The following is a 14,595-nucleotide window of genomic DNA, read 5'->3' on the forward strand; positions in this document are numbered from 1 at the left end:
ACTGCAAATCTGCAACAAAATTATAATCATACCTATCTTTGTAATATCTCGTGTTTCAACCAAACTACTGTCCCCAATAAAATTAAACACTGAGCAAACTGCTGAAGGTTTTTTTTTGCATTGTTTGGAATTTGCTGATAATTATGATATATCCATAAACCATTCACTATGTACCAACACAGGTGCATCTTTCACGCACATTCATAGAAACCTTTGAATGTATACCTCAGTATATACAATTTCTCAATTAATATGAATATTCATGTTTATCATGAATCTGAAGACTTTTTTTGCATTATTTAAAACATTTACATGTGACATGGGAGTTATTTAAAGCTGCAGTATCCCTTTTGTTGGCACTGTCAATTAACTGATTGCTGAAATACTTCTAAAAAATCTAATTGTAGCATTTTCCTTTTTAACTAGAGAAAAACTTGATTGTAGTTTTCTGTCAAAAACCGAAGTGAAATTTCATAAAATGCAGTGTCCGATAACTTTTCACACCAGTGCTAAAAATCATGAGAACAAATGTGTTAGGCTAGCAATCTATCGTACCCATGAAGAACATATACCAGAAAATAATTGATTGAAATGTTTACTCAGACATTCTTCATACAGCCTAATTACATGAAGCCCACATTCCAAATGATTGCCCTGGCTTGAGTATTCTTTTCTTCTGATCCACCACCATAATTAGAATAAAGCTAAAATTAAAATTACCATATAAAGTGAATAAAATATTAGTTACTAGTACGATCACAGTTACATGAACACTATAGATCTTATTCCAATATGACCATGTAGTAGTATTAAAATGTAAATGAACTAATAAAAGTTTAAATGACACCTTTACCTGAATAATAATATATACATTATTGACAATGGGATTGAGTTATTTACACATTTTTTCATACAAATACTAACCCCACTTCATAAATTTTAATATTCAATATAAGCAGATAAATTAAAGGTGTGGTAAAAATAGCAGTTTTTAAAAATGGAGTCCTAAAATGAACATATCATAGTGATTTGAGCAATGACAAAATTCTGTCATGCATTATCTCATACCTAAGAGCTCATAAACTTAACCTCAAAGTACCCATGTGATTTTTTTTCATGTTTTTAAGTAAAAGATGGATTGTTGGTGGCAAATTCAATTAAATTTACTACAGAAAATGATATTATGCAATGAAATCCATCTACACAATTTGACGCTAGCTACAAGAACCCATAACATTATGGAGAATGATTAAATTGTTCGTAAAATTATAAATAATATATAAAATTGGTGAAGTATTCCAATCACAAGAAAATGGGTAAAACATAGATCACTGAACAATGGAAAATACTTATTTTTAAAATTTCTATTGAAAGTCTTAACGTTACTTATATACATGCAATTTTGACTGGTGAAAGCAGTCTAAGAGCCAAGTATAAGGGATACTGCAACTTAACCATTCTGCTTCTAATGCAAGATGATATGTTTCATATAATGTATCTTACATATATCTTTTACAGTTGTTTAATGTGTTGGTAATAGATATTTTGCCTTCACAAAGATCACCTCAATTCTTTCATACAAAATTGTAAGTCCTTTTGGTCCTGAATGCTATAACCCTCATCCACAAACTTACATTCATTTTTGGTCTCAACCTTTTGAGAGGTTTTGCAGTTTCACACCATTGAGATAGGAAATAACAATCTTTGCAACAGATTGCTGAAGTCTTGCAGTCAACTTTACCTGCAATCATGTCTTTTCTTTAAATGGTTGTCATTGTCAGTAATACACTTGGCAATTCATACTAGCTAGCCGTGTCATTATCTTCCCAGCTCTCAATCTAAATACAAATAAAATTCCACGTGAAAAGAACCCACCAGGTTTAAGGCCACTGCAGACAGTTTTCTACCAACAGGTTGTTCTCAAAATGCTTGTGAAATTCATTTTGATTCCAACATTCAGAGTAATCCCATCTTCAACCATGCAGAATAAATGCCAATATTCGTTGACATGAATAAAACAAAATTATGTTTGGAGTAAAATTGATTAAAGTTTGCAGATTTCTTATTAGCTTCAACTCACTTTTAAATCAACGTACATTATACATTCACAGAGATGAAGAGCTTTGAGTATAGTCACGCAGAACAAGAGTGTCATATCTAGGAGATGATGGGATGCAAAGTGCTGATTCTGATACAGGAGAATTGGGTGAACCACTCCCTGAATCAATTGAGTCTCTGAACGGTGAGGGAGGAGTAAGCGCTACAAGCTCCTCAAAATCTGTTTTGACCACTGAAGTCTCCGAGGTGCCATCTTTGACGCTTGCATTTGAAACACCACTTGCAGGCTGTGATCGTCCATTCACTTCAATAGCTGGGAGAGGCTGGATATCTGCAAATGTTGTGATTGGTGTAGGCAGCTGTATCTCCTTAGGGAGCAGGTATGATGAACAGATGGGAGATGCACCAATAACCCCTGAAGGAGCTGATGAAAGCATCATGGAATTCAGCTCACTGATGTTGGCTGTGAAGCGGTTCACCACACTGCTGATTTGCTCCATTAGAGAACCTTGGGAAGAACTGCTTCTCTGCATGTGCTCAGACTGGAATATGGGTATTTCCTTCTCTGCCCGGCTGACAGAACCAGCTCTGTGGCTCACGATACTTATAGGTGAAGGTGTTTGTGGTACATACCGGACTGGATAATGTTCCTCAGCCTCAGAGACATCATACAGTCCTTTAATATTTGCTTCTGGATAGCTGTGTGTGCTGGGCCGACTCTCAGAGCTCTTGGAGAAGGGTTTAATGAGAGCAGATTGTTTAGATGTATTGTCTTTCTTCTTTATGTGAACAGAAAGCCTCTTCCATAGGTGATGACCTCGAGAAATGCGTTCATTTTGAGCCCAGGTTACAGATTTTCCATTTGAACTGAAAATGAAAGTCAAAAAGAATCTTAATGATCTAATGCAAGGTAACACCAGTACACTTTTTACAAAATGAATCACAGATTTGCTCTATTATGTACAAATTACCCTTTTAGTTATCAGGGGTATTTATTTCTCCCTTTAATCATAATGCTAAAAGTTTCTGTACAGTCAGTTCATCCAACAAGGATTTCAAAGCTTGTAATCTCCCAATTATTCCTGGTGCTACATAATATTGAGTAGAGGAAGCACCATAGTGTAGCTGCATGTGCAGCTTCAGAGATGATACAGGAGAGGGTGTTTGGTTTCTGGGCATTTGGACTCTTTACGGAGAGAGATCGGACCGAGCTGGTCAGATGCACCTAAAAAGGGTTCTAAACATTTTGGCAGTGAGTGTTGTTGATGGGAATTTTGGAACCTGAAATAATATCAAAGCTGGAAATAAATAAAATTGGAGAATAAGCATAGAATGTTGTGGAAACTAAGGCCACAGGCTGAATGTTACGGGTGGAAGGGTGCATAGTGCTGTCATTCCTGGAAGAAATTATCAGTCTCCAACTAACCACTGCTAAATAGGTTGTACTGCAGCAATAACATGCAAAAAGGAATATTTATCGTGGCTAGATGGATTGAACTGTGAAAAAAGGAGTAAACACACTGCTAGGAGGAAATTGTAGCCCCATACACAGTAACAGATAGAAAGAAAAGCAAATATTTTAAAAAATACTGAGAGATTCAGAAACATAAAGACAGTAGGGGATTTAAACCAGCCTAGTTAATTTTTTTTCATGCGATGTGTGCATTGCTAGGTAGTCCAGCACTTTTGCCCAATCCTAATTGTCCTTGAGAAGATGACTTTTTGAACCACTGCAGTCCATGTAGCATGCATACATCCAGAATGTTGATACGAAAGGAGTACTAGGATTTTGACCCAGTGATAGTGAAGGAAAGATAATATAGTTCCAAGTCACATGATGTTTTTTCCATGTGTCTGCTTCCTTTTTTTCTTCTGGGTGGCAGAAGTTGTGGATTTGGGAGATGCTGTCAAACAAACTTTGCTGAGATGGCATACAATGCTACCACTGTGCATTGTTAGTATAGGGAGTGAGTGTTAAGTTGGTAGATAGGGTACTGTTCAAGTGGGCTGCTTTGTTGTTTTTCATTCAATTGACGGATATGGACATCGTTGACTGGCCAGTATTTATTGCCCATCCCTAATTGCCCTTGAGAAGGTGCTGGTGAGCTACCTTCTGGAACCACTGGAGTCCATATGGTGAAAGTTGACCCACAATGCTGTTAGGGAGGAAATTCCAGGATCTTGTGAGATGCGCGTGTTAAGAGTACTTAGGGATGGACAGAAGGATATCAGGTCTGGCAAGGACAAAAGTGGTGTTGTGTCTGCCAGGGGACAGAAATATGCCAGGTCCAAGGGGGAGAGGTGGGTTTTGAGTGTTAGGTGGCAAGTGTTGTATCCAGTGGTAGATGAAAATCTCTTGCTGAAGGTCTTTAAGGATAGTGATTTTAGAAGGTGGTTGGAATCAAATTTAAGCAAAAGTTTACAGTGAACTAATTTAGCAATTACTTTATCAAACAACAATTAAGAATCAAAAATGGTTTACATTCTGAAGAAGAGTCATGTCCAACTCAAACACTAAATCTGTTTTTCTCCCTCCACAGATGCTGCCAAACCTGCAAAGTTTCTCCAGTACATTCTATTTTTATTTGATATATGTACTCAGTTTTGCTATTAAACATTGGGCTGAATTTTACACTGGGGGCCAGGGTCTCTGCATTTTCTGTTTAAAGGTCTAGAGCGAGACAACCATGTAGCCAGTTTGACCCACAGGTATTAAATAGCTGTTGCTAAGTGACATTGAGGTAAGACTGCCATCCCCATCAGGGAGAAAGTCCCATCTTTGATAACTCCTGACATGGCCATTGTATGCGTTGGAGCAGTAAATTCACTGAAATGCCACACTGATGCAGTAGGGGTACTGTTACATTAGAAAGTTGAACATCAAGAACAGAAAAGGTCATCAGGTTGAATCTAAGCAATGCCAACTTAGGACGAAACTGAGAATGGGGTTCCTCTTTTAGAGAGTCATTCCTAACATTCACAATACCACATTATGATAGAGATCTGCTACCATTTTAAAGATCTATCCTCTCGGTAAATAAATTGTTTAACAAACATGTAAAGTAAAACAGAATGTAAAATGATTATACGAATTGGTGAGAGATTGAGAGAAATCCCAAGTGGCAATCAGACAGCAGGCCGTAGCCTCACTTCCACCAATTTAATAGCACTATGATTTAGTAACCTGGCATCTTTATTATTGGAGCCACACAACAGCACCTGAATAAGTGGTCCACTTTTAATTTACAGATCATATTTTTGAATACTGTGTATTGCAACAAAATAATCAGATTATCATGGTTGCAGGAAGTAGTACACATGATATTTCAGAGAATCAGAATTTATACTTGAAAATTCACAATTCCAGAATGATGTAATACCTAAAAATATTCAGCAAATACACACCCGTACATGCCAATGAAGAAATTTCTTTCCCTCATTATTATCAACTTATATGGTTTAAATTATTCAGTGGTTGCATTCTATATTCCAGAATGAAAAGAGGGAATATTTGATGGATCTGAAAATGGGCACAAAAGTTGTAACCCACAACCAATACTTCCAATTTAGGCAGCATGTAAACTTCGTTTTATTCATTCACAGGATGAGGGCCTCTCTGGCTAGACCAGCACTTATGGCCCATCCCTAATTGCCCAGAGTGCAATTAAGAGTCAAGCACGTTCCCATGGGTCTGGAGTCACATGTAGGCCAGACCAGGTAAGGATAGCAATTTCCTTCCCTAAATTGCATTAGTGAAGCATATTGGTTTTTCCTGACAATCATCAATGGATTCATGGTCATCATTAGACTGTTAATTCCAGATTTTCTTTTATTGAAATCAAATTCCACCATCTGCTGTGGTGGGATTCGAACCCAGGTTCCCAGAACATTACCTGGGTCTCTGGATTAACAGTCCAGCAATAAAAGTACTAGGCCTTCACCTCCCCATGATGCCTGCTAAAGTAAATGATAGTAGCATGCAGTTCAATGCTAAATGAGCTGTTGAGTGACTGCATGCCTCAGCAGGAAGCCTGAGTTCATGCATGATGAGCTTCAGCCACTCAAACCTAATCAGCCATTACTTAGATTCAGATGGTATCTCTTAATGGTAAGGTCATTTCTGGTTGGAATAGGTGCTGGAAGTGGATACAGAAGATAGTCTGACCTGCAAAAGGTCGGAATGTTGACACATCAGCCAGATAGTGTACTCCAATGTAGCACAGAAAGTCTGGGTACAGGAGGTAGCCGGGAACAGAGAGGTCTTCTAAACACAACACCCAGGATGCCCTCCAAAAAGGTACTGAGAAGGCAAGAGGAGCAGCAAGCCATCACAGATAATGTAAACAGTGTAGATCTGAGGTGCCAGATGCAGTGCCAGTAGAGTTTAAGTGACCTCACATCATTAATCAGGGTCAGCAAATGCACCTTCAAATGCCATAAATTTGTAACTGAATTATCAGTGACTAATGCAAACTCTATACCCTCTGGACTGAACACTGAGTTTATCAATTTTAGATCGTAATTTCTACTTCATTTTGCTTCCTTTTTCATTATTTTTTCTATGTCGCTTTGCTTTCAGCTGGCAACAATTCATGTTAACATTCGCAACTCCTCTAGAAATATCTTTTCTTTCCTTACTCGCCCAATTTCCACTCCTTCTGGCTTTGTACTTGGAATTTTATATTTAATACCTTCTACCCTCTAACCTGTCAGGGACTTGGCTTTCTATTCTTCTTATTGCCATCCCAACTTTCATTTGCTCTAAACCAATTAGAATTCCAAATTTTCCTGGTTCTAATGAAAGATCGCAGACCCAAAATGTTAAGTCTGTTTCTCTGTTGACAGATACTGCCAGACTTAATAAGCATTTCTAGCTTGTAGCCAGAAAGAGTATTTTCTCTTTTAAGCCACAATTCACCACACATCCTCTTCACTCACCCACCAATGATCTCTATCAATCATGACTTTTATCTCATATTATGAGTTTCACCTTACCCTCACACACTTAGCCCAGCTACAAGACTCACCCATACCTCAGTTTACACATACTGCCATATTCAAAAATGAGAACCAATTTACTCAAATACACAGCATAACATTCATTGACACACTTTCCACTCTCTTGTGGAATAAATAGCCTGTGGAGGTAACCCATAAGAAATGGGCACAATTATCTTTAACCCTATGAGGTGGATGGCAGTCTCCATAACTGGCTCAGTGGTTAGCACTGCTGCCTCACAGCGCCAGGGACCTGGGTTCGATCCCACCCTCGGGCGACTGACTGCGTGGAGTTTGCATATTCTCCCCATGTCTGCGTGGGTTTCCCCCGAGTGCTTTGGTTTCCTCCCACAGTCCAAAGATGTGCAGGTTAGGTGGACTGGCTATGCTAAATTGCCCATTGTGCCCAGGGATGTTTAGGTTATGTGGATTAGACATGGGAAATGCTGGGGTAGGGGAATGGGTCTGGGTGAGAGGCTCTTCGGAGGGGCAGTGTGGACTTGTTGGGCTGAATGTCCTGTTTCCTCACTGTAGGGATTCTATGATTCTATGATGATGATAACTGAAGTGTATCTTAATGGCCTGCTGGAAATATCACAGATTATGTTGTGCCTCTACTGACCCTGCTGTGGAGAAAAGAAAAAGATGGACATCAGGAGGACAGACAATGAAAGAAACACCATTACATGTCTTCACACTTAACTACCAACACTGTTTCTCTCTCCTAGCAAGACAGCATGCCAGCTCCCAACAATGTGACTCCATCAGTGCCCTTGTTGTTGCATATTAGCCTGCTAGCTTAGACTGCTGCTACCCATGTTAAGGAACTGGGATTTCTAAGGACAGAGCTGATTAAAGCCATCCTGTGAGGCCATCTGTAATCTATGCCAATTAAGGGCAGAAGACTTCCACAGGACACACTGGATAGTCAAGGCCACACAGGAGATAAATTCTACGGGAAATTCTAAGCTATAGGAAATGCAGGGTATCAAGGATAAGGCGGTGGGGGGTGGGGGTGTGTAAGTCTGGATAGGATGCTCTTCAGAGGGCCAGTGTGGACTTGATAGGCTGAATGGCCTGTTTCCATACTGTATGGATTCTACAATTCTATGAATGTGAACATGCGATGGATTGGCTTTTATGTGGAATGATGGCTGATTTGATGATAATCTGAGTTGGAATGTTTATTTTATCTTGACCTTCATTCCAACATTGTGAAGAAGCGAATACTGTGATGATTAATGAGAGAGGGGAGGTAAGGCATAGAACAATTGGTGAAAGGGTAATTGGCATAGCTTTCACTTGCACTGGAGTCAGATGACTCAATCGTGAACATTACAACTCAAAAATATGTTCCTTCTCCTCATTCTTTGCTCCTCCACCAGTTCTATCATTTATCTCCTTAGCTGTTCATCTCAAAACTGGTTACAATGGCTGTGACATCATGATAGCGAAGAAGTGTAGCACACTGTGGACCAATTTGAATATTGATATGTATTTTGACAAGTATTGCAGGGATCTTCCAGACAGTCTAAGCAGCAGAGTTGCTGCATAATAATACCAATGCTCAGTGTGAGTGTGATCACATTTCACATGTGGTAATGGCTTCTGTCATGCAGGTGCTGCCTATGTGTACGTGGGTCACACACCAGATTTAGCAGATAATCCTCATCAACATTGGCCAACTTCTTTTTTTGTCATGTTCACAGCTTCATGGAATAATTATGGTGCAGAAAGAGGCCATTTTATCTATCATGTCTACATCAGTGCTCTGAGCAATTTAAATCAGTGCCAGTCTCCTGCTTTTTCCCTGTTACCCTGCTCATTATTTCTATTTATATAATCTTATGATGCCCTCTTGAATGCCTCAACTGAACCTCCATCAACCATACTTGCAGACTGTGCAATCCAGATCCTAACTACCCACTGGGTGATATTTTTTTCTCAGCTCAGGTTTTTCTTCCTTTGCAAAACAATTTAAAACTATGCTTTCCGATTTTCAATCCATTTATGAATATGAACAATTTCTCCCAATCTTCTCTTCCCAAACTCCACGGTTTTGAAATTTTCTGTCAAATCTCCTGTTAGTCTTTTCTTTCCCTAAATGAAAGCAGTCCCAAGTTCTCCAGTCCTGCCTCATAACAGATTTTTCATCCCTGGAACCATTGTTGTAGACCTCTTTGACGCATTCTCCAATGCATTCACATCCTTCCTGTTGTGTGGGCACACAATACTCCAGCTGAGATCTAACCAATGTCTTACACAAGTTCATCATAACTTCCCATCACTTGTATTCCATGCCTCTATTAACAAAGCCAAGAATATTGCATGCTTTACTAAAATCTCTCTCTATCTGTCCTTCCCAGTTTAAAGACTTATGTACATAGACAGTCTCTGCTTTTGCAGACCTTTCAGAACAGTACCCTTTATTTTATACTGTAAGTCTATGTACTTTATACCAAAGTGTACATCCTCACACTTAAATGCATTGAATGTAATCTGCCTACTCCACCAACATGACAATGTCCTTTTCGAGTTCTGCACTGTCTTTCTCACAGTTTACAATTCATCTAAATTTTGTGTCAATTGCAAACATTGAACCTGTCCCCAATATACCTAGGTCGAGATCATTTATATTTAGCAGTATAGGGTCTCAAGAGCAAAGATTGGGGAACTCCACTACAAATAATACCCATTAGCCATTACTCTCTGTTTCCTATCCCTCAACCAATTTTGTATCCACATTGATCATTTTTATTTCATGTCACTTTCTTTACAGATTTGTTGTGTTACACAGTATCAAACACTTCTTGCAATTTCATTTACATCAACAGCCTCACCTATAAGGCAATAAGATGCAAGAGCAGAAATAAGCTATTTAGCCCATTGAGTCTACTCCACTATTCAATGAGATCGTGGCTGAACTGATAATCCTCAACTATACTTTCCTACCTCTACACCATAACCCTTGATTCCCTTCCTGACTACAAACTGTTGCTCTCAGCCACCAATATACTTAATGGCCCAGCCTCTACAGCACTCTGCAGTGAAGAATTCCACATATTCATTGCCATCTGACAGAAGAAATTGCTCCTCTCTGTTTTAAAAGGAGAACCCCTTGTTCTGAAATTATGCCTGGACTCTCCACAAGGAGAAACAAGATTTCTATCTCTAACCTTTCAAGCTCTGTAAGAATCTGGAGACAAGGTAAGGTGAATTGGAGCAGGCATTGAGCTGATTTGGACCCATGAGGATGTAATGGGCAGCAAAGAATCTCCTGCAAGTCTGCACAGCCTCAAAGAGCTTGTGGGCTCGATGAGATAACTTACCTCACATGGAGCTGAGGGAACTAGCAAGAGAAGTATTACGAATATGCTGGCATTTAACTGTGTTTCTCTGCTATACCTCAAGTCCAGTTTTAAGCCCAAGCCCATTTGGTAAAGAGTGGATGAAGACAGGATAAGATGAAAAGATTTAGGTTCATGACCCAGCACTCTTGTTGAGCTTGAGGCACACTCATTCCCATTGTTTAACAAACAAGTCTACAACATCACTAATTCAAGTCAAGAAATTCAGCTCTCAATTTCTTTTTTCTCTGTTTTCTTTAATGTCAAATAATGCTTGACCACTTAAGGAGTTTGTTTCCTTAAGATAGGTTTCTCTACAGATGTATTTAGCGATTTGATACTGGATGAATAGAAGATCATTTTGCTGAAATGTTCGTATCTTCCAAATGATAATGTCATGCCTTACAAAAATTATTCACCTTTTGGCATACAGAGCCTCACTGGATGCAGAACTATGAACCTTAAGATGTTGCAAATATCACTTGCTCTAGCTTGATAGAAGCCCAGCTCAGAGCCTCCAAGATCTTCACAATCACTCCCAGAGCCATCCGGACCCACCTCTGAGGCTGAATTGTATCACGTTGCAAATTTCAGTGAGTGCCTCCTTGATAAAGCAGAGACATCTGAATGTGGGTTGGGCTATGCTCCCTAAAAGTGTTGAACAGATGAGGCATCCTACTTAGAGCATTTGTCTCCCTAAGCTCAGTCTTATTTGAGCGGTTTGTCCTTTGTCTGTCACCTATACAAATTTTCCCTGTCATGCTTCAGGCTGTGATATAACAATGACTGCAGTTATATCTGCGATCTATTGTTTTGTATAGCACCTTGAAGTCAGGAACATTGCCTTTAGTGTCTGCCTCTCCATTCTCTATACACTTCAGCAGCTCTAATTAAAAGTACAAACCAATTATTTTTATAAACTTAGCGGTAGCAAGTTGGAATGAATGAGGAATTTTCTTGAAAGTAGTTAGTAATCTCATTCAATCATCCTGGGGAGGGGTTCTTCCTGCTGCTGAAATCATATTCAATGTTGTAAGGTGTAGAGCCCATTAACTGGAGTGGTGAACTCCAAAATAGCACCACTGTCCTCATTACACACCGATTAAATCACAACTTTTCTAGTCTGCAAACGTCTGATGGGTGCTCCCTGTGCTCATATTAACGTTCTCACAAAATGGCATTTATTGCAACAGCACTAGAAACATGTTTGTCTGTCAGTGATACTACTGTTGAAAAAACGTAGCATCTGAAGAGTGCATAGCACGAAAAATGTCTGCCACATGTCCAACTTTTGCGACATCACTGTATGAACTTGATTAACTAATGACATTTAAAATCTTTTCTTCTATGGAATATATCTGATGACTCGCCAAATGTGAAATGGAAATAGTGTTGTTATTCTGGTCAGCTGGGTCACCTGTGAGTCTTGCTGTATGACACATTGAACCAGTTATCCATGCTGTGCTTTAACACTAATTGTTATGGGTACAAAGTAATGCACATTGGTATTCCTATCGGCCAATTCTTACAGCTGGAGAAACTGAAATAATCACGAGTATTCAGTTTGACTGTTGCTGTCACTGCTCTAAAAAGTAACACACAGTTGTACCTGGAGAGCTGGAGAGTTTACTGGGAGGGCGATTAAAGCAATTGGCATAATGCCAAAACAGTCACATTCAGCTGCTGTCCAAGCTTAGTTTTAGCACTTAATACCATGGGCTATAGATTCAGCACTTTCTTCCCCCCAGACATGATTTGTGTCAGTTTGTACACAGTAAATTACTGAGGTGCAGCAACGTATCAGGCTTTGTCAGGTTTCATGCTAGGCCACCTATATTAAAACATGGAGGGGATACTTTTGATCTGAATGAGAGTGCAAAACAAATCATAGCAAATTGGCAGCCCAATTTATTTCTTTCCCAATTTATATTTCATTAGTGCGAAAAAGTCAAGATTACACCCAGTATGTAATCAATGAAATTGCTTCTCTGAAGAAAGGTGTGAGTTTGATAGCAAGACTGAACAAATACACTGAACTACAATCGTGTGGCAGATGGATTTTAATATGAAATTTAAGACAATGCCTGTTGGTTTAGGAAGCACACAAGGAACAAGATTATCTTTATTACAGGTGGAAAGTAGTCATAGTTTGGAACAGATAGATTTTTTTCCCTCTTTTGAAGAGATGAGGTGGAGGAAAGATGTATAAAATTATTTGGCAAGTCTAATAGCATAGTGGCAATTGTCCCTATCTCTGAACCACCAGATTCACACCACATACTCTAGACATGGATGGCCAGAAATGTGCATTTGAGTGTAAAACTCCTCTAAAATTATGATAGGCTGTGAGAGCAGAAGAGATTCCTAGTCAGCTATATGGTAGAATGAAAATTTCAATACTATTCGTAATTCTAGACTGCAACATCTATGTAAAAATAATAGGGCGGCACAGTGGCACTGTTGTTAGCACTGCTAAGGAAATAGCAGGTGTCAAATACATTTCACTGTGGGATTTGTGGAGACGTTTGACTTTAACTTGAATGCCTCATTACCATTTTACACAGTTTACTTGTCTCCACTGTGGGTAAGTGGGTGTGATATGGATTCACGTGATGCAATTTACACTAACTATTTAATGGTGGAGCATGTTGGAGATCTGTGGACTGTGTAGTGTGATGTTCAAGTTAAGAGCTGAAATCAAAAAAGATAAATGCTGTTCCCAGATTCAATATCACTCTCTAGACACACTGCCGAATGCAGTCAGAGTAATGAACAGGGTATTTTTCCCCAACAATGCAGAAAACAAACCAAAAAAACAAAGAATTTGCATGATGCTGGAAATCAGAAACAAAACAGAAATTGCCTGAAAAACTCAGCAGGTCTGGCGGCATCCGTGGAGAGAAAGTAGAGTTAACACTTCAGGTCCAATAACCCGTCTTCAGAACTGACTGTAGCAAGGTAAAGGTTGGTTATTTTGCTAAAGATGAGATGGGGGAAGGGAGGATTAAACAATAGGTGGAGATGGAGCCCAGAGAGAAAAAAGACAGTTGGGTAGACAAAGGGACTAGGTAAAGGTCAGCCTGGGAGAATGAATAGCTGCTAAGGTGGACCATTAGTGGCTGACACTGAACTACAATCGTGTGGCAGATGGATTTTAATATGAAATTTAAGAAAATGCATGTTGGTTTAGGAAGCACACAAAGAACAAGATGATCTTTATTAAAGGTGGAAAGCAGTCATAGTTTGGAACAGACAGATTTTTTTCCCTCTTTTGAAGAGAGGAGTTTATGGTAGCAGCCCAAGTAATGACAAAGCCTGTTGTGTGGGTGTTGAGGTGAGGACATGGGAGGAGGTGCTCAAGTTGTAAAATTGTTGAACTCGATATTGTGTGCAGAAGGCTGCAGGGTTTCCAAGCTGAAAACAAATCTATTGCCACAACAGAGAAACCACATCTTTAAGAGGTTTGCAGTAGGAGTGTGTGATGAGGTATTGTTACAGTGTTGGAAATGTATTAATGACCTAATCAGGTCAGCAATGTTGACCTAAGTTACATATTCATTTATACTGTGCAATTCCAGAATAACCATCACCACCTTCCTCACTAGCACTCTGTCCTGTCAAGTGTACTTCATTCACATCACTCTTCACACCCAGTTAAGTTTGAGAAGCATCGATTTTTATGCATTTCCTCATGTCCTTCATCCTCCATATATCACTCCAACTCATGCTAATCTTTGTGTAATGATATCATCTCAATAAATCTGCCTCATTCTCAGTACGTTTTCAATTGAAGTGTTACACATGATACACCTATCTCGTAGATATCCACAGGCTTCACAGCAACTCATAGATCTGCACTTAGAGGAGAGTCTGGAATATGACGGAAAGACATCCACAATCACCAAGCTCTCAGTAGTAACCGTGATGATTCTTGACTATCAGATATGGAGAGATTTCATTGCAAAGGTTGGCTAGATTGGTTCCTCAGATGACGGGGTTGTCAAATGATGAGTAAAATCAGTTTGCATTTTCTGCAGGCAGTGTCATTAAACAGGTTAGTTGTTGAGACTAAATAAAAACCAAAAGAACTGCAGATGCTGTAAATCAGGAACAAAAACAAAGTTGCTGGAAAAGCTCAGCAGGTCTGGCAGCATCTGTGAAGGAGAAAACAGAGTTAACGTTTCGGGTCCGG

General features: G+C 39.3%; 1 protein-coding gene across 1 annotated transcript in view; it reads right to left on the reverse strand.

Moving 5' to 3' along the window:
- Positions 1-2,105: 2,105 nt before the first annotated feature.
- The window catches only part of grm5b (glutamate receptor, metabotropic 5b), a 488,213-nt gene continuing 475,723 nt past the window's right edge, over positions 2,106-14,595 (reverse strand). Inside the window, exon 8 of the mRNA XM_048598053.1 lies at positions 2,106-2,925. Within this exon, the coding sequence (XP_048454010.1) occupies positions 2,106-2,925 (820 nt within the window). The remainder of the gene's footprint in view (positions 2,926-14,595) is intronic.

The sequence above is a fragment of the Rhincodon typus genome, chromosome 6 (assembly GCF_021869965.1).
Source record: "Rhincodon typus isolate 14 chromosome 6, sRhiTyp1.1, whole genome shotgun sequence".
In the NCBI taxonomy this organism is placed as follows: domain Eukaryota; kingdom Metazoa; phylum Chordata; class Chondrichthyes; order Orectolobiformes; family Rhincodontidae; genus Rhincodon; species Rhincodon typus.